At 46.0% G+C, this 19,909-nt stretch overlaps 1 protein-coding gene across 1 annotated transcript in view; it reads left to right on the plus strand.

The window, feature by feature from the left end:
* The window catches only part of CCDC180 (coiled-coil domain containing 180), a 66,492-nt gene extending 50,170 nt beyond the window's left edge, over nt 1–16,322 (plus strand). The window contains 8 exon segments of the mRNA XM_047700849.1: nt 3,792–3,858; nt 4,661–4,802; nt 8,358–8,518; nt 9,066–9,203; nt 9,691–9,802; nt 11,522–11,627; nt 12,391–12,526; nt 12,932–16,322. Of these exon segments, the coding sequence (XP_047556805.1) occupies nt 3,792–3,858; nt 4,661–4,802; nt 8,358–8,518; nt 9,066–9,203; nt 9,691–9,802; nt 11,522–11,627; nt 12,391–12,526; nt 12,932–13,063 (994 nt within the window). The 3' untranslated portion in view covers nt 13,064–16,322.
* The last annotated feature ends 3,587 nt before the right edge of the window (nt 16,323–19,909 follow it).

The raw sequence follows: 19,909 nt of genomic DNA on the forward strand, positions 1-19,909 counted from the left end.
CCACCATATGGAGGCACCATGGTATTTTTGTGGTAGGGAAAAAAAAAATCACAGACTAAACAGAAAAAAAGTAAATAAATCCAGCATTTATGAAATCTCTGAAAGGGGAGAGACTTTCCTCTCCCCATTCAGTGGTGAATTGATCAGAAAATGGAATCAGATGGATGATGTTTTGACCCCCACACTGGGACTCTGGCTAAGCGACATCTCCCAAGCCTTCACCTTCTCTGTGCACTGTGGGTAGAAGACGATCCTCCTCGTGGAGCTGTAGAGAGGAGCAGAGGGTCACCCACAGGCCTCCCTTGACTATACAGGATCATCACCCCAAGAAACACTAGATGAAATCACAAGGAAAAATGATGGAAAACTTTGGAAAATAGGTTTTTTAACTCCTCTGAGGTAAATTGCAATTAAAAGTTACATAATAACCAGCCAAGACACAACAGTGGTAGATAAGGTCAACAAAGCAAAAATTGGCTCCTCTCCCTGCCTCCCTACCCCCAGCAAACTGCTAAGGAAATTTCCAGCACTCAGTAGGGTAAGGGGGAGAACTGGAGGAGACAACACAAGGAGGAGATAAAATTAGGAACACACATGTGGAGAAAACACTAATTCTCACTATAATGCAAACCAACGAAAGGGGAAGAGATCCATTCCATATTTTGCCTGAGATTAACCAATCTGTAAATAGATTTTTAGAGGAAGTTCCCAGTATATCAAGGGAGGGTGCAGATGGTCCCTCCCAGGTACTTCCCAGGTATCAAGGGAGGGTGCAGATGGTCAACTCCCAGTGTGAGTTGTTGAAGGAAATTTTATTCTGATCCTTGTTAGAACAGTAAGGAAGACTTTATACAGGACCAAGACTGTTCCAACAGGGGAAAGTGGGCCTCAACTCAGAATACAATAAGGACAAGAGAAGATCTGTAGCCAGTGTGCAGAGCGAGGGGGGTAATAAGTGGAAAATTGAAGGGTAGTGGGATTCTTGCTAAGCCTACTTAGCAGGATTCTTGGTCATGGTGATCGGATAGCGAAGGTCATCCAATATGAGGGTGGGGGGTTGTGTCTCAACTGACTTAACAGTGTTCTTGCTCTCATAAGACCTAGCAGGCCAAAGACGGTGCCCAAGGATGAGGCCTCGTCAGGAAGTAGGCTCAGAAGAGCCTGTCTGAAGTCTGGTCGAGCAGAGAGTCATGATCAGTCCCTCCTCTTATTCAAGGAAATACTATCAGTTCATTTCTCATTCCATCGGCTTTTGTTCCTTAAAGACCAGCTGAACCACCTGTTGAGACTCGGTGGTAGGGTACCCAGTCAAGCTTTCTAGATGCTGGGCCTGAAGCATCCTGAGTGGCCCACACGGGAGCAGCTCTAGGCGTTATGGTTGTCCCTTGTCCAGTGTCAGCTTGCTGGACTTCATTAGATTTTGGAGGGAAAGCCAGCCATAGACGACAGGAAGTCCCAATAAAGATCCAGGCAGCCAAGCCTTGTTCTCGGTGGCATCAAGTCAGCCGAGTGGGAGAGAATTTGGAAACATTCACTGGGGGAGTTGTAGCCAGATATTGAAGGAAACTAGCAGAACTGAGTGTTTGGTAAGGACTGACCAACTGTGCAAGATGGCAAGATCCCAGTCCCTTTCACAGGTAGGTGACACAAGCTCAAAGACAGTGAACAGGACTAGAATCTTCTAACCCGCAAGAGTGTGCTAGTTTTCCACTGAGGCATAAAACTTCTATCGCCCCTCTTTCTGATGCTTGTCTACAGAACATGCCTGATTTCTTTAGGTTTGGCCCGATTCTTCATGTAGGTGCTGCAAGTGTGGTAACTGACCGCACAGATCTCTTCATAAAGAGTTTCAGAGTAGACTTGCAAAAGCCTCCTGGGGCTAAGAAGCCAGGCCAGAGTTCACCTGCAATCCTTCTAGATTTAAGTGAAACCCTCTCTTCTTGAGGCCCCACAGTATTCTAGGTTTCTTGGCTTGCTAGGAAGGGGTCTTCCTTCCTCACCTGTAAGCTGGGAACCCTGTAAGCCAGGTACAGGCTGCTTTTCCCAAGAGGGCTTTGTAAAAACCATTGGCTCCATAAAATTGACCCTAGTTCCTTAAAATTGTCTGGTCATATCTGATTCTATGTGTCCTTCTCCACATGATATTCTGGCCAAAGCCTTGGTTATATATCAGTGCTTTGAAGTATGTCCCATTACAAGGAGGATGGATTCTTACTGAACCCCCATGATTAGTTGTAGTGCCATGAAAATAGGTATACTCAGTAAGAGTTCTCAAATTCTGGGGTGCATGTGAGTGGCTAAAACACTCAACCTATTTCCAATTAGCCCTTTTTCCTTTTCCATCTCAGATATTTGTTTTAAGCGTTCTCTGGTTCCCTGAGAGCCCTGAGAGGGATGGGAAACCTAGAGTTCAGGGACTGTGGGAGCTGAGGGTGGGAATGGGAAGGGAAAGTTCCTTCAGGGTGGACAGAGCTGGGGCTTTGCAGGGGGGCATGTCAAAGTGTACCAGGAAACTGAAGGGGAGATGGAGGTAGCGAGAGGAGGAAGTCAAGGAACAAAGGTGAGGCGAAGGCAGAGGGCTTAGATGGGCCAGTCTGGGGATGCGTGAAGTTTCCCAGAGAAGCCAGTGAGGTTCCACATTACCCTTAGTCAAATCATGCCAGTGGCATGAATCATACAGCAGACTGTTTGGGAAGGGATGGTAAAAAAATACAAAGGATTCTGTCTAACATTTGGCCAAAAAGAGTTTTTATCACGGCCAGTAAAAGATCTTTCCAGAAAGCAGTTTGGGAAGGTAGTAAAGGCCATAGAATTATGCCTTTTGTGCACCAAAAGGTGTTTCTCCCAAGGAAACCGTTGAGAAGAGAGAACTCACACAAAGATACACCACGCAATACTTTTTATCCTGGTTAAAAATGGGAAAACTTAACATTCTAAAAATAGGAGATTGCAAACCATGGTGCTTCCATACTCGGTAGTGTTACACAGCCATTTAAAAAGATATCTTAATGTGGGGGAACACTTAACAAGTGAACAGAATGTAAAATATACATGAACCTAATTCCAAACTGATTTTAAAAGCAGCAGAAGGAAATATCATAAGATGTTGGCCTTCATTTTTCCCTTTGCTTTTCAGTCTATTTCTAATTTTCTTTAATTATGATGAGCAGATTTTCCAAATGAAACATCAAGTGACCGATATGCATATATTTTAGAAATTGGCCAATAACATGTGTGTTCAACCGTCACTGTGTCATTAACAGAAATTGTGAAAAATTGTGTCCAGGTGGACTTTACCGTTTTTTCTGGGAGAGATAGAGGTTAATCAGCCAGTCACACAAGTCAGTCCTAAATCCCCCTGTGGGTAGTGTTGTAGGGCTGAGGACCACTTTGAGAGCATGGGAATAGGATGGTCAGGAATTGTCACCAAGCTGGGATCTGAGGAAGAGCAGTAGCAAATGTGACCAACAGGAAAGTTGGCAGTGTTCTCGGGGTGGGGAGGGGAATCGGTATGTGCAAAGGTCCTGGGCAGGAACAAATAGCTACAAGGATCAATGAGGCCAAAAGAGAATAGACTCTTGTAAGGGGCCAAACCCACATTGTCACATAGAAGAGGGATTTAAACTAGACACATAGAAATATCAGGTGAGAGCACACCTGGGCATCACATAAAGTGTCTAATTCTGTCTGGGCCACTCTGCACTCAGAATGTTTTGTCCATTTGGTTTTGTCTACACCATTTGGTGTGATTAGACAAGGCCCCTCAGGGATCTGTCTTTTGTGTGTTGCAGGGACTTTAAAGGGATCATCCTGACCCTTCTCTGGGAGAGTAATGAGCATCTGTTGAACGTGGTAGAGGTGAGGGCTGCTACCTACAGGCCTCGGCCTGTCCCTTGACCGGCTGTGGGCCACACATCACCGCTGCCTCTGCCTCTTTTGTTCTGCTGATAATGGCCTTATGGGTGAAATTGAGGAAAGGGATTCCAGCTCCCACACCCACAAGTACCCACCTTCATGTCACGTCCTGTGTTTTCCTAAAAATTAAACCTCATTCAATAATTTATCTATGTATTGATCTACAAGACTTTTCCCAGACACTGTGTGTCAGATACTGAGTGGGCCAAGAACAGCAAGCCCAGTCTCTGTCCCTGGGAGGCCAATGTCCCGCAGATGGGCGACAGGCATGATGGCCTCACGGGTGGGGCTGCTAGAGCAGGCACCCTGGGGGGGACATCCAATGGGAGCTACCCAGTGCCCAGTTCCAGCACACCCCACACGCAGGTGTCTGTGCATGTTCCTGTCAGCCTCCCACTGGGCTGCAAATCCTTCAGAACTGGGGCTCTGAGTCTTCCATATTGGTGGTGCTCGGCCTAGTACCCAGCTTGGCACTTCAGAGAAAGCATCATAGAAAGCTATCGACCTGATCATTGAAATAAGATTCCATTTGGGTCTTGAAGAACAAATAGAGTTTTGCCATTCAGTCATGTGTGCCTTGCATCTGGGATAAGGACAGTGGTGAAAAGGGCAATTGGGTAGGAGGAGTGTGGCTGGCAGGGGTGCCATCAGGAGAAAGGGCTAGGCGGCGTGGAGGACAGGGTGGAGGTCGTAGGAGCTTGGTGATGCTCCGGAGCCCCGTAGTGACGGTCAGCCTCTCCTGCAGGAGTTCTATCGCAGAGAGAAGCGTTCCATCACCAGGCCTGACTGCATGTATGAAAACTTTGACCAGTGCGCCGAGAACATCTGCAAGAAGATCCTGGAGTACCACATGCAGGCTGACGAGTACCATAACTCCTGCCTCATAGGTGGGTGCAGGTGGCAGGCAGGTGGGCGGGTCAGGGGCATGGCACATGCCACCAACTGAGGGGAGCCTGGGCCTCAGAGCCCGCAGGAAGCCTTCTTGACCTGGAGGCCACTGGGGGAGGCCTGGGAGGCTCCCTAAGAAGAGCCATCCTCTTAGGGTGAGATCAAAGTGTTGATCGGATTGAACTGGGAGGAAAAGCAATGCTGGAAAAAAAAAATCATGTTTCTTGAGAAATCTGGTGATGGGCATCACTAAGAATGCTTTGTTCATTGCACAGATGACTTTGAGAGCTTTACTGAGATACTCACATGCCGTCCCGTTCGCCCATGTAGAGTACAAGCCAGTGGATTTTAGGAGACTCACAGAGTCAGACAACCATCACCACTGCCAGTTTCAGAACCCCTGTCCCTCCGTGACTGCCCCAGCCCTCAGCACTGCTCAGCAGCTTTCTCCCTCTATAGATTTTCCTAATCCAGGCTTGCATATGAATGGAACCATGTACCGTGTGGGTTTTTGTGACCGGCTTCTTTCATTTTCTGTAATGTTTTCAAGGTTCACTCACGCTGTAGCAAGTGGCACTATTTCATTCCTCTTTATGGCCAATTCTTATTCCATTGTGTGCACGTATCATGGTTCGTTTATCCATTCATCTGGTGGTTTCCACCTTTGGCCACTGTGAATAATGCTGCCACATGCATTCGCACATGCATTTCATGTGGACGTATGTTTTCACTGCTCTTGGATGTATATAACAAGGAGTGGAGCAGCTGGGCCCCGTGGTAACTCTGTATTCGACCGTTTGAAGAAAACTTCCCATGGTTGTTTGTTTAAGTGTCTACTGTATGCCTGGCCTGTGCTGGGCTCTGATGACCCCAGCAGACACAGCCTCCTGGAGAGCAGGGACACAAAAACAGGTAGAACACATCGTCTGTTCACGTTTATTGTAATGACTTGAAAGAAGCTGTGAAAACACACCCAGTGCCCACCTTTGTCATCTCTCCACGTTCCTCCACAGCTTTGTCCATAGCCATGTCTGTTGTATGCTCTTGTAAGCCCTAATTATTCCTGCTTCTAAGGCAGGAATCCTGAGGGCCCCTCACAAGCATGCTTATTGGTAGAAGAGGAAGAGGATCAGGGGACACCCAGACCTCGGATCAAGACCCAGCACTGTCATCTCCCTGCCTTGTGACCTTGATTAAGTCACCTCAATTCTGTGAACCTCAGTTTCCTTATCTGTACACCAGAGATTAGGACAACACTGACTGCCGCAGAGACCCGCCACATCCAGGGAAAATCAGCCGTGTGGGGCTTGCTGCTGTTACAGTAGAGTGACTGGATCTCAAACTGTTTCTCTAGCTCAGAATTTCCCCACATGAACTCCCGGATCCCAGCCTCTATGACCGTCCTCAAACCAAAGGTTCTGGTCAAATGGGTTTGGGAAATGCTGCAGATTATGTCCTTCTCTGCAGGAGTCACAGTTCCCATTAAATGGTGACTTCCATTTCTCAAAGCATGGGAGTCCAGTATCCTGACCAATGTTCCCACTGAAAACATTTGAAAGTATTGGATATAATATTTTTGTGATAAAGTCATTTTTTTAAAAAGATTATTTATTTATTTATTTATTTGAGAGAGAGGGAACATGAGAGAGGTCAGCTGGAGAAGCAGATTCCCTGCTGAGATATGGGACTCAATCCTGGGACTCAATCCTGGGACTCCAGGATCATGACGGGAGCTGAAGGCAGCTGCTTAACCAACTGAGCCACTCAGACACCCTGTGATAAAGTCTTTTAAATGTCTTGATGAGCTAGCAATAAAGTAAGAAACACACAAGGCCCCTAAATTGGGTGACAATAGGAACTCCAAGAGAGAAATTGAATAGTAACACATTGCCCGATGGCCTTTGCTGACTCCCGGGTGAACTTGCACCTTTATTTTCGTGGGTCTCCAGGGCCTTGGGAAGAAGAGACAAAGCCCCAGACCACCCAAGGGAGAAAGTCTGGAAGGACACAAGCCACAGAAAACTGGGACCCTAAAGGGCTCCAGCTGCAGAGAAGGGCAAATGAGACAGAAACCAAGCCCCCCTCCCCATTTCCACACCACTACCACCACCAGTGACTAGAAGGAAAGAGTCTTTTTTTTTTTTTAAAGATTTATTTATTTATTTGACAGACAGAGATCACAAGTAGGCAGAGAGGCAGGCAGAGAGAGAGTGGGAAGCAGGCTCCCCGCTGAGCAGAGAGCCTGACATGGGGCTCGATCCCAGGACCCTGAGACCATGACCCGAGCCAAAGGCAGAGGCCCCAACCCACTGAGCTACCCAGGCGCCCCTAGAAGGAAACAGTCTTATTAGAAACTCTGCTACTGGGTAAAGCAGAAGGAAAACTCCAATGAGAACCCATAGCTATTGGGACGCCTGGGTGGCTCATTTGGTTAAGTGGCTGCCTCTGCCTCAGGTCATGATCTGGGATCAAGTTCCGTGATGGGCTCCTGCTCAATAGAGAGTCTGCTTCTCCCTCTGCCCCTCACCCCTGCTTGTGCTCTCTCTCTCTCTGGCAAATGAATAAAATCTTAAAAAAAAAAAATCCATAACTATAAAACAGCTTTTGTGCTTGAATTTGACTTTGTTTTTGCAGATCATCCAAAAGACTTCCATCGAATAATATAGCTCAAAATGAGCTCCTGTTAGTGGTGCCCAGATGCTTACCTGGTGGAGACAACTACACATCCTTTCTAGAAAAAACCCGCCTTCAGTTAAGACCTCTAAGGATTCTCACACATCAAATGTCCAGAATAAAAACTCACAGTAAGATAACAGACAACACACACCCGTGCGCGCACACACACACACACACACACACACACACACAAGAAAGGGGCCCCTTAAGTGTGAGTCACAGAATGAGATCAGCAAAGACTTTGGCTATTGAACATATCAGACCAGAATATAAAATCATGTATTTATTAGAATTAATTAGAATTAATTATTAGAATTTATTAGAATTAATTAATTAATGAGTAAGGAGTGAGAAGCTATTAAAATGACCAAGTAGATAGGAAAGAGAACCACATAGAACTTCTAAATTGGAGAAATAAATAGATGGAAGTTTTAAAATTATGAATGGCTTTACTATCAAAGAAAACATCCAAAATACAAAGCAGAAAAAGAGATGACAGTCTGGGAGAGAGGCAAAGGGATATTGGATGAGAAGGTAGATCTAACATAGAGCTACTTAGGGGTCCAGAGGGACAGAAGGGGACTGGAGTCAAGGCTGTCTTTGAAGGGATGAGAAAGACTCTTCAAGAGTGGCTGCACTTTTCATGAGCTGGGTGGTCCTGCCGAGTGGTGAAGAGAAGTCCTTTGAACTTGCTTAATCCAGTGTTTTCTACACTGCTCTGACCTCGCCCCCACCCCTCCTAATGAGGTAGCTGTTGCCAGGTGGTAGACCCCGTCTTTCTCTTTGGGACATTGCTTTGGGATTTTGTGAGACTGACCACTTCAGCACCTGCCTTTTCCTGTCCCCCGCCCCGATCCCCCCACCTCCAATTCTTATAGAATTACGGGCCCAGATGAGGAGATTTGAGGAGCTGCTGCCCCAGGTGTGCTGGCTGGTGATGGAGAACTTCAAGGAAGACCACTGGAAAAGATTCTGTGTCTCTGCCGAAGAGATCCGGGGACAGTTCCAGAATTATCAGGAGAAGCTGGAGAAAGGGAAGGTGGGGGCCCCCAGCCCAGCCCTTCCTCTCTAGGACCAAGGGCCCTGAGAGCTCAGAAATGGAGGCAGGGCATAGGCAGAACTGGCCAGGCTGGGGTTGACGGATTGGCTCTGAGGGAAGAGGCATAGGGAATTGGAGAAATGTCTTCTTCATAGAAGGTATTCAATAAACTTATTTTTTTATTTACTGGGTGGGTTTGCTGTTTCTGTGGGAGTGTGGTCATTGACATCAACAGTGATGGGCTACCTGGTCCTTAGAGGCATGGGACATGGATGCCATCAATTTTATTGGACTAAGGCCCTGGTTGTGCTGAGGCAGCTGCTCAGCTCTCCCATTCCCTAGCTCTCAGCATCAGCTCCAACCATGCCCCCATCTGGCCTTCTCTGCCTCTCCTCTGCCCATCCATGGCCCTTCACACACCCGAGTTGGAGCACACATCATTCTGGCCATGGCCTTTATTAGCAGAGGACATGGGCCAATGACCGTTTGTTCCTGACCTAGAAACCAGGTCAAAACCCCCACCGATTTCTGGATTATTTGATTGAAGGATGAAAATGCCCAGAAGCTCCACCCAAATCTTGGACATCCTGCACATTTCCAAGAAATGGAGTCTCTGTGTCAAGTGGAAGAGAAAAGGCAGAATGATTTAGACACCATGATCGTGACAACCAGGGAAAAGCTTGAGGTCAGTGGTGCCCAGGTCGGGATGCTGAGGGCAGCACTGCCCCTCCTCTGCCCCAACTGACAGTCCAGCGACAGTACTGAGCATGGCGCCTAGCTGGCACCCTGGCTGAAGATGGGCATGAAAGTCAGCATGTGTTGTGGGCTGGCTCGTCATTATTGGCTGGTCTCACGTGTGTCTTTTGATTTCTCAGTTCGCTAACTATAAAATTACTAATGAGAACTTTTTTCAAGATCCATGTCTATTTATATCTCTTTAGTGAATTGCTTGTGGGCATCCCTTGGCCACTAATGAATCACTTCCTATCTTCAAGCCCAGTCAGCTTTTGGGAGAGGCCTCTTGGCTGAGGACTAGATGCCACTTACCTTGGACATAGCCGACACATGGCTTTGGTCTTGTCTCACCTGCCGTCTCCCCAAGTCCTCCCTTGGCCTGCCTTTGGAGGCAGCCTCCTCTCCCTGCAACACCAGGCTGCCCATGTTTTCCCCAGGAATTCATCAGGAGGTACGGCCGGCATTTCATAGCCAACTTGGCCTCCTTCACCGAGAAGTTCCTGCTGCAGTTGGATGAAGTGGTCACCATCGATGATGTCCGGGTTGCAAGTAAGTCGTGCCACCGGCCTTATGCCTGGGCCCCAGGGGGTTGGTGAGGTGGAGGGTGATGGGCCAGAGCCATCTGCTTTTCCCCCATTCCACCAGAATGAAAACAGACTTTCCACTGAGAGGATTGATGGATTTTTGTTTTCATTAAAAGTAAAGTGTTTAAAAAAAAAAAAGTAAAGTGTTGTTGTTGTTTAAATTAAAAAAGCAAATCCCCACATGGGTCAAAAATTATATGTAAAAAAATAAAACCCTAATAGTAAATATTTTCATAATCTTGGGGTAGGGGCAGCTTTCCTAAGTATAAGAGGAGAGCCAGAAGCCATTAAGGAAACGGCCGGCACTCTTCTGTGGCCAAAACAAAAACAAAAACAAAAAGTCAAGAAATTGAAAGACAGACCACAAACTGGACAGATATTTTATGAGACTGACGCGCTGCCTACTGCGCTACGGAGGCACCTGGACAGATATTTTAGCAAGCTACTATATATAAAGATGTGAATCATGTATTAAATGTTATCCATCTATCACTAACTTAGCAAGTAATTAAAATATTTTTATTTTAAAAAGCTTGTTTTCCAAGGACAATACATTTTTATAGTAAAATTAAGAACTCACTCTCAGTTACAAAGGAAGTAAAATAAAGAACACAGTCTTTCCACCCAGAACGAAGTGCCATTTCTGTTGGCTGTCCATCCTCCAGGCCTTTCCTTTTGGGCACAGGTCTGAGCGTGTGTATCTATGTGGGGCAGATTATAGGGTGTGTGCTCTTTTATAACTTAATTCACCCTCAAGTGGTCATTGGCCAAGCCAGTCAGTCATCTTCTTGAGAATTTTCTCTTACTGTGCATCCTAATTTATTACTTAGTCCCTTGCTGTTGAACATTGGGCCATTTCCAGTTTTTCACTCCTGTGCTTGTGCTGAAGGGAGCATCTGCATCCTTATATCTCTATTCTGGGGCTCTAGGTTCCTAGAAGTGGACTTTTGGGGTCAACGTATATATGCATGTTGAGGCACTGGTCACGTTCCCATACTGGCAGTCTCTCTGTCCAGGGTGAGCCCTGTGTGGGAAGCGGGGCCTGCAGAGGCACTAGAGATGAGGGAGAATGGGCAGACCAGCCAGCAGCGAAGACACTCTCAGTACCTTGGAAGGAACTGGGATGCTGGGGAGACGCCCTGTATCAGCCCCAGGGAGGCCTTTCCTGCTGTAAGTCAGGCTCCCTCCCTGGGAGATTGGGGCTGCCCCTGCCTGCTGGCTTTCATACCACTGGTGCGGCCCTCTCAGGAAAGCACATCGAAGGACAGGTCAGCGAGCCAGACATCAGAGAGACGATTTGAATATTTTTGCCCCAGGGGTAGTTCTTCCATCAGAACCCATTTGCGCTAGTATGAACTAAAACTTATCTGGAGGCTCATGGGAACTGTGTGAAGGTCAGAGCATCGTGTCCTGGGCTTTGGAGCTGGGAAGGGCACCTAAACCATACTTCCCATCACTCAGCCAGGCCCCCTGCCCGCCGCTGCTGGCTGCCCCCCTCCACCCCAGGCCTACAGATCTGGTGCCCTCAGCTTCTCTGTGGGACCAGGCTCTTTGACCCCCTGGAGACTCCCAAGTGGGAAGGAGGGGAGGAAGCCCTCATCCCTCCAAACGTAAGGTCAGGGGGAAATCCCCTCGATCTCAGCCTGTGTGAGGCCATGGTCATAACCTGTATTTTGCCTGCCAGGGATGGAGTCCCCCAAACAGAAAACATCAATCCTCATACGGAGGAAACTTGCTAGGCTTTCCCTGAAGGAAGAAAGTGAGAAGCCCCTGATTGAACGGGGGAGCAGGTAAGAGCCGAGAGCATTGAGGAATACTCACCCAGGGCGGTGTTTGCTGGAGCACGGGGCAGTGGGATGGTTAGGAGCCTGGAAGCCTTGGAAAAGCATTATGTTCTAAGCCTCAGTTTCCTCTCCTGAGAAATGGTCATGGCAGCCCACCTTCCATGGTATTCCAAAGAGAAAGTTCGATGAGATCTTTCTTAGAATGCCTCTGGCGCATAGCAAAAGCTCAGCAGCTATCAGTTTCCCTGCTAAGGACACACAAAGGGGTGGGGACTGCAAAAAAGAGAGGCCCATCCCAGTATGGGGCACATTCTTGAGGTGCTAGTGGCACCATGAACCCCTGCATGGGAGTTGTCAAAGTGCTTATTCCCTGGGCCCCAAGAATGTGGCTCTAGAAGAAGTCAGGCAGTGATTTGCCCAGCCCAGTAGGAAGAATGGGCCAGGAATGGGTGCCTTCCACCTGGCCGGCCCCCTGCTGAGGAAACAGGCCTGGTAAAGGGAGCCAACCAGCGGTATGGCGTTCCTCCCGCCCTGCGCAGAACCCAAGACCATCCATGCACACGGATTTAAACAGTGTGAAAGTACGAGAAAGAATTTGAAGAAGCATAATGTTAAATGCTCAGTAGGGTTTTCCTTTTAATGAAAATATTTCAGACATGATGTTTAAAAAAAAAAGATCTGCTAGGCTCTTCCACCAGGATTGGAGGGCGCGCTGTGAACGATGATGAGGACAAGCCTGTCAGACTTCACCATGCGTGTTTATTTGCAGGAAGTGGCCAGGAATCAAACCCACCGAAGTCACCATCCAAAATAATATTCTCCTCCGGAAGACATCATGCATCACCACTACCAAAACGACCCTGGGTCACCTGGCAGCCGTGGAAGCCCGAGATGCCGTCTACCTGGTGAGCAGAGAGACCAGGTGGGGCCAGGTGGGACCCAGGGAGTGCAGGGCAGCTCTTTGGCTGCCTTGGGAAGAAGGGAGCTTCCTGTCACAGGGTTCCCCGAGCTTTGGCCCATGGAGCAGATGACCCATGTCAGGGTGCCCCAGAGCATGGTGTCAACACTCCAGATGGTTAATGTTCTCAAGCCCGAGGCTGAGATCTACAGGTCGTGTCCAGTCCCAGTGACAGCGTGGGTCTGATGGCTTGAGCTCCGGTGCTGAGGGACATCCCACCCAGACTGGGGGGTGAAGGAGGACCTTCCAGAGGAATGGTTGAGTGAGAGCGAGGGGACAGAGGCCACGGGAGAGTGGGCGGCCGTCCTGAAGACCGTCCTCATCTGGCCTCTTCCTGCTGCTTTGCTCCTAGAAATATCTAACACTATTTGAAAAGGAGTTGAAGAAGATCCAGGAGGACAGCATGTTGCAGGTGAAGGAGGCTCAGAGCTGGAAGGACTGCTGGAAGCGCTCCGTGCTTACCATCCAGGGCCTGTACTTGTGATACCCTCAACCCACCCCACGTAAAGGCTCATTTTTACTAGAATCCTTCTCTCTCTGTCTATCCGTCCATCTATCCATCCATCCCTGCTCTATACCCAGCTCTGTAGCTCCATCAGTGACCAGGACATGGTGTGGTCTCTGTCCTTGTGGAGGTCACTTCCAAGGAGGAGGATGGAGGGGAAAGGGGAGTTCCACGTGGTTAGCAGGGATGGTGGGTCACAGGCGTGGGCCATTTAAAAGAAAGACCAGCACTTCAGAGGACGTAATTCCAATAGGCATGCTTGGCACTTCAGCTTGGAAAACACAATAATTAAAATGTATGAGCATGAATACATTTTACATTTCACAGTGTAAAATAATTGCAACCATGCAACCAACAAAGAATTAATCCAGTCTTGATTGGGTATCTGTCTGGCAATTTGCCTGACCAAATTAGAGCATTTTGAGGAAAACCTCCCAGGCCTTCTTAATTTTCCTGGGACCTCTTTAATCTTGTGAGACTCAGATCCTTCTCTCTAGAAGCCTACATGGTGCCATCTTCCTTGTTGATTTTATCTTCCTGGATTAGGTGGCCTAATCATGCCAAGTCTCATTGGTCAGTAGCTCTCTGTGGCGGATGGACAGGCTGCCTACATTCCTTCTTTGACTTCGTCAACTCCTGTTTCTTTTACCTGGTTTGTGTTTGGACTTTGCATCAGTTTGGATTTTCCCATGTTTAACCTCTTTTAATGACTTGATGAGGGGGGCTTTGCCCCTGCTTTACAGGTGTGGAAACGCAAATCCAGAAGGCGGAGACAACCTACTTAAAGGCACACAACCAGCATAGACCTTCAGCATAATTTTTGGTTCCCCAAACGTGGACGAGGACTTGGGGACAAGTCGTTTGTTTTGGAGATGATCCCAAGAAGCATGGGGAAGGGGAGACTGGAAGGCGACTTAGCCTCGCTCCCAGCCCTTCCACCTCCCACAGCAGGCACATTCTGTCCTCCTCACCTGTCCCCCACCCTGCATCACCTGTCCTCTGGCCTGCTGCTGACCTGTCTCCTGACCTGTTCTCCTATAACCATGGTCCACACTAGGGGCTGTGGGCTCACTGTAGTTCCACATGCCCGCAGAGGTGGACTGCAAGACTCCAGTCCTCTCCCCTCAAAACTACCCTTCGGACCTTAGGGATTCCCCATAGAGCAGGTAGTTAGGAAAATGGATGCCACTGCCCCAGGACAGAGCTGCCTCCAGTCTCTTTCTAACTCTCCCTCTTGTAAGTTCCCCTATGTCTATTCTTCCTTAGCCACACCTCCATGATCCCCACCTGAGAAGTCAGTGTGAGTGAGTGTACCTGTGCCCAAGTGAGGATGTGGAGAGGAAAATGACCTTATATGGAGAAGGGGGTAGACAGGGGTCTCCCTAGGATCTTAGAGGCTCTCAGCATCAAGTAAACCCCTAAGGGAGGTGAATTGAGCCCTGCCTAAATCTCTTCCTTTTCCTTTAGACTCTGCCCACCTCCTAAGCCCCAGACCAGTCACTGACACACTCCAGGCCTCAGTTTCCTAATTGTGTAATGAGAGACCAGATACAGAACCACATAAGTGGATGTTCGGTGAGGTCAGGCTCCACCAAAACAGGTTGGAGGTGTCCGGGTGGAGTAGCATGGGTACAGAAAAGAAACCAGGGCGTGGCAGCCAGTCTGTCTGCCCATAGCCAGGCACATACAAGGGGCCCTGGGGAAGACCCGAGAAGAGTGCATACACGTGAGCCCTCAAACTGATGTGTGCACGTGTGCTGTACACGTGAGGTGGTTCTCCTGCAGCCAGTTCTGTGCACCCCACAGCTGCTGAAGCCTGGGTCACAAGTTCTCCCCCAGACCCATGCAGGGGTGTCACTTTAACTAGGATGGGGGGTAGGGAAGGGGCAGTTCCCCAAAGAAATGCTGATGTACTACCGTTCCCAACAGACGAGGACGTAGATGTCGGGCAGGCAAAAGCTCCCCAAGTCTCAGAATCATGCAAGCTGCCTCCAAACCTATCTCTGCCACTATGCTCAGGTGACTGTCCCCGGAGAAGGGACTTGTCTTGTCCAAAATCACACAGTGATTCAATGGCCAACCTCATATTTTGGTTAGGCTTGGATTTGCCTATATATAGCAGAAAACCCAAAGTAATGTGGCATAAACAAGAGAGAGATTTGTATCTTTCTCATATAAAAGAACTCTTTTTCTGTCATGCGACAACTCCAGTGACCCCCACCCCCCGCAACTAGACAATGACACTGACTTATTTGTGACTTACTCAAAATAACCAGAGAAAATTACTTATGTTCAGGGAGATGGGCTGTCCTCAGTAACCCCCCTTCTCTGTATTCATAAAACTTTCCCACATCCCCTGCGGTGGAGGACATTTGCTAATAAAAGAAAACAAAAACCAAAACAAATCCCCCCCTCCAAAACTCTAGAGGCGGGCAGTCCTTACTGATCCTGGACTGCTCATCATGGAAGACCCCATGTCATCTGTCCTCCAGCATCTTAGCTTGTGGTTTCCATCATTCAGTCTGTCCCTGGCCAGGGTGGCTGGCTGCTGGAGCTCCAGCCTAGACCAGCTACCAGGCCTACACTTGAGACAGCAGCAGGAGGAAAGGAGGAGGGCAAAAGAGGCCCTCCCAGCTGTGTCTGGGCCATCTGGCCAGCCTCCCCGAAGTCCCACACCACACTCTGATCACATGTCATTGGCCTGAACTTTGGTCACTCTTAGCTGCCACAGAGGTTAGACACTTTAATCTTTTCATTTGTAGAATTGCTGCCCAAATTAAAACTGTCTTTAAGCAAAGGGGGAATGAAAACTGTGGAAACTACCAGCACTCTTTGCTACCCAGAACTCCAAGATGAAGAACAGGAGAGGGGGTTGGGTAGGACGTCTGCAGCCTCTCTTTCTTTCATGTTCACTCGTTCACAGAGAGAACAGTCTCTGCTCTAAACCACAGCATATGAGCAGGACCTCTGCTTTGGGCTTCCAACAGAATGATGGGAACTACTGTGTTGGCTTTCATCTGCTTGTCCCTTACAGGAAGATCTGAGCAAACCCTTCTCTATTTCATAAATGGGGTGGGTAGAGGTCAGTTTGTGAAGTCTTTTAAGCAAGCAACGTGTTCCTGAAATGCTGAGTCAAAATTATATCTCTGTAAATCAAAGAATAGAATCTGTTGACCCCACCATGTTGAACCTCACGGTGATTATACTAGTAAAAATAATACACACAAAATAAAACTAACAGTGGTTAACATCGTTCATGGTGAAGCTCACTGACTAAAAATTAATGGAGGAAAAAATATATTTGAAAAACATTTTGATAGGCATAACTTGACCCCAGAAAAATGACTTGATAAAAATAATAATCCCCTAAAATTTATAATAGCAGAATCTGTAGTCAGCAAATTATGATCTGGGCCAAAAATCAATTTATGTAAAAAAAGTATCTTGATATAAATAGTTGCAGTGACTTAATAATAAAAGTAGATAAGCTACAATTGAGTTTCTGTACTATATGTTTGTTTCTCGAATGTTGTCTCACTTTTTAGCACTTAACCTCATATTTTAGAGCAATTTTAGGTTTAAAGAAAAATTGAGCAAGTAGCACCAAATTCTGTTTATCTCACTCCCTTCCCCCCAGTTTGCTCTATTTTTAACATCTTGTAATTGAGTAGTTCATTTGTTAAATCTTACAGACCAATACTGGTACATTATTACAACTAAAGTCCATAGTTTATGGTAGGTCTCTTTCTTCCTGCTACACAATTGGTGAGTGTTGACAAATGTGGAGTGCCATGTCTCCACCATTAGGGCATCAGGCAGAATAGTTGTACAAGGCTCACATCCCATGTTCTACCTCTTCTTTCCTCTCTTCCTCCCCCAAACACTTTTTGTCCTCGCTAGAGTTTTGCCCTTTCCAGAATGTCAAAGAGTTGGAATCATATAGTACGTAGCCTTTTCAGACTGACTTTTTTCATTTAGCAATATGTATTTAAAGTTCCTCTATGTCTTTTTGTGGCTGGGTAGCTCATTTCTTTATATTGCTGAGTAATACCCATCATCTGGATGTACTACAGTTTGTTTATCCATTTACTTATTAAAGGACCTCTCAGTGGCTTCCAATTTGGGGCAGTTATTCATAATTGTTGAATATTTGTGTGCAGGTTTTTGTGTAGATGTGTTTTCAGCTCTTGTTTGGTAAATACCTAGGAGCGTGATTGCTGGATCATAAGGTAGGACTATGTTTCGCTTTTTAAGAAACTGCCAAATTGTCTTGCCAAGTGGTTGTACTGTTTTGCATTCCCAGCAGGAATATTGTTCCATACCATTGTCAGCATTTGGTCTGATCAGGGTTTTGTTGGTTTGTTTCTTTTTATTTTTCATTTAGCCCTTCTAATGGGTGTTTGGTGGTATCTCATTGTGGCTGTAATTTGCAGTTCCCTAATGATATATGATGTTAAACATCGTTCCATATGCCTATTGCCATCTGCTTGTCTTCTTTGATGAACTATCTGTTCAGATCTATTAGCCATACATTTTTTTATTGCCCATTTTTTTAGTGATTTGCTTGAGGTATTTTTTTTCTTGAATTAAGGAGTTTGTTTTGCTTCTGAGATTTTGTTTACAAATTGAGATATTGTTGTGTTTTAGGCATCCCTTGTATGTTTTGGACATCCTTATTTGCCATCTTTATGTCTTCTTTGCTGAGGTGTCTGTTCAGATCTTTTGCTCATTTTTAAATTTAATAATTCTTTGTTTTCTTCCTGTTGAGTTTGAAAAGTTCCTTGTGTATTTTGGATATCAGTCCCTTATCAGATAATGTGTTTTGTAAATATTTTCTCCTGGTCTGTGGCTTGTCTTTTCATTCTCTTATCAGTCTTTTGCAGAGGAGTAGTGTTAATTTCAATGAAGTTCAGTTTATCAGCATTTTCTTTCATGGATCTAACTTTTGATATTTCATCTAAAAAGTTGTTGACAAATCTAAGATTTGTCATAGAAAATCATAGATTTTCTCCTATGTTATCTTCTAGGAGTTTTATAGTTTTACATTCTACATCAGAACATTCTGAGTTAATTTTTGTGCAAGTTCTTTATCAAGGTTCATTTTTTTTTGCAAGTGGATGTCCAGTTGTTCCAAAACCATTTGTTGTAAAAACTATCATTTCTCCATTGAATTGCCTTTCATCCTTTGTTAAAGACCAGTTGACTATGTTTGTGAGGGTCTATTTCTGGGTTCTTTATTCTGTTCCACTGATCTATTTGTCTATTCTTTCATCTATAACCACACCATTCTTTCTAAAGATTTATTTAATTTAGAGATAATGTGTGTGTGCAAGCAGGGGGAGGATAAGAGGGAGAGGGTAAGCAGACTAGCCACTGAACAGGGACTCAGATGCTGGGACTTGATCTCAAGACCCTGAGATCTTGACCTGAGCTGAAACCAAGTTGGACACTTAACCAACTTAACCAACTGAACCACCCAGGCACCCTTAGACCACTCTATCTTGATTATTGTAGCTTTACTTTATAATAAGTCTTGAAGTCTGGTAATGCAGTCCTCCAATTTTGTTCTTCTCTTTCAATACAGTGCTAGCTGTCCTGTTGTTGTTGGTTTTTTTTTAACCTTTCCTTGTAAACTATAAAACCAATTTGTCAATGTCCATAAAATGACTTGCTGGGATTTTGATTAGGATTACATTGTCTTTATAGATCAAGTTGGGGAAAACTGACATCTTGATAATATTGGGTCTTCCTATCCATGAACATGGGATATCTCTACACTTAACAATTCTTTGGTCCCTTTCATCAGAGTTATAGTTTTCCTATAAAGATCTTTTAAGTATCTGTTAGCATGACAATGCTTTGTTGTAGTCCTCAAGAAGATGCAAAATGTAGCTGTATTTATTTAGATAATCATCCAAATGAAAATGCAAATATTTTATATTCTTATTGAGAACTCTCAGACCCCCAAGAATAAGTCCAAGGACACCAGTTTATACAACATTGGCCTAGACTTCACTTCTATCTTGTCAGCACCACAGTCCTAAGTAGGTTGCTGATGATGTTGTAAACATTGCCTCCAAGTTATAAAATCAGCTTTCCAGCAATAGGGTTTATGCAACATGTCATAATCCCTAGCCACAAATCCTGGAATTTCAAAGACCTTTTTACCTTCCGAGACACATTACAAGTTCAGGATTGAGACTTGGAATCACCCAGAGCAATGCTTTTCTCAACTTTAGCAGTATAGGCTCCAAATGCCCTCAAGGAAAGATTCTGACAAAACAGTTGCAAATTATGCTATTGAAAACATCTGGCCATTATCTGAGTTATAAGCACTTTCTAAATGGGTCTTGTTTATTTGCAAGGAAATGACCAACAATTTAGGACTTTGTTCTGGGTACCACTTTCAAGAAATTTGATTAAGTAAAGCTTGCTTAGAGGAGGTAAGTGTGACATTTAATTAAGAGAAGACATTGGGAAGGTTGTGACAGCAGTCTCCAAATACCAAACAAGCTCTCCTCTATAGGGAAGATTACATTCCTTCTCTTTAGCCAACAGGTAACACTAAAGCTTATGAGTGGGCACTCTAGGGAGAGAGTTTTTAGATCCAAATGGCATTTTGATATTCAGAGCTACCTGCCCAATAAAGACAGGGCTCAGACACAAGGGGAAGTCCCTCACTAATACAGAAGTGGTCCACACAGAGGAACAATGTTTTGAAATAGTTCATAAAGGATGTCTGTCTAGTTGACAGGACTGTTGATGTCAACAAGCATCTGGAGAAGTATCAGGTCACACTCCTCCAGCCTCTTCTCTACCTTACCA

This window comes from Lutra lutra, chromosome 13, assembly GCF_902655055.1.
Source record: "Lutra lutra chromosome 13, mLutLut1.2, whole genome shotgun sequence".
Lineage (NCBI taxonomy): Eukaryota > Metazoa > Chordata > Mammalia > Carnivora > Mustelidae > Lutra > Lutra lutra.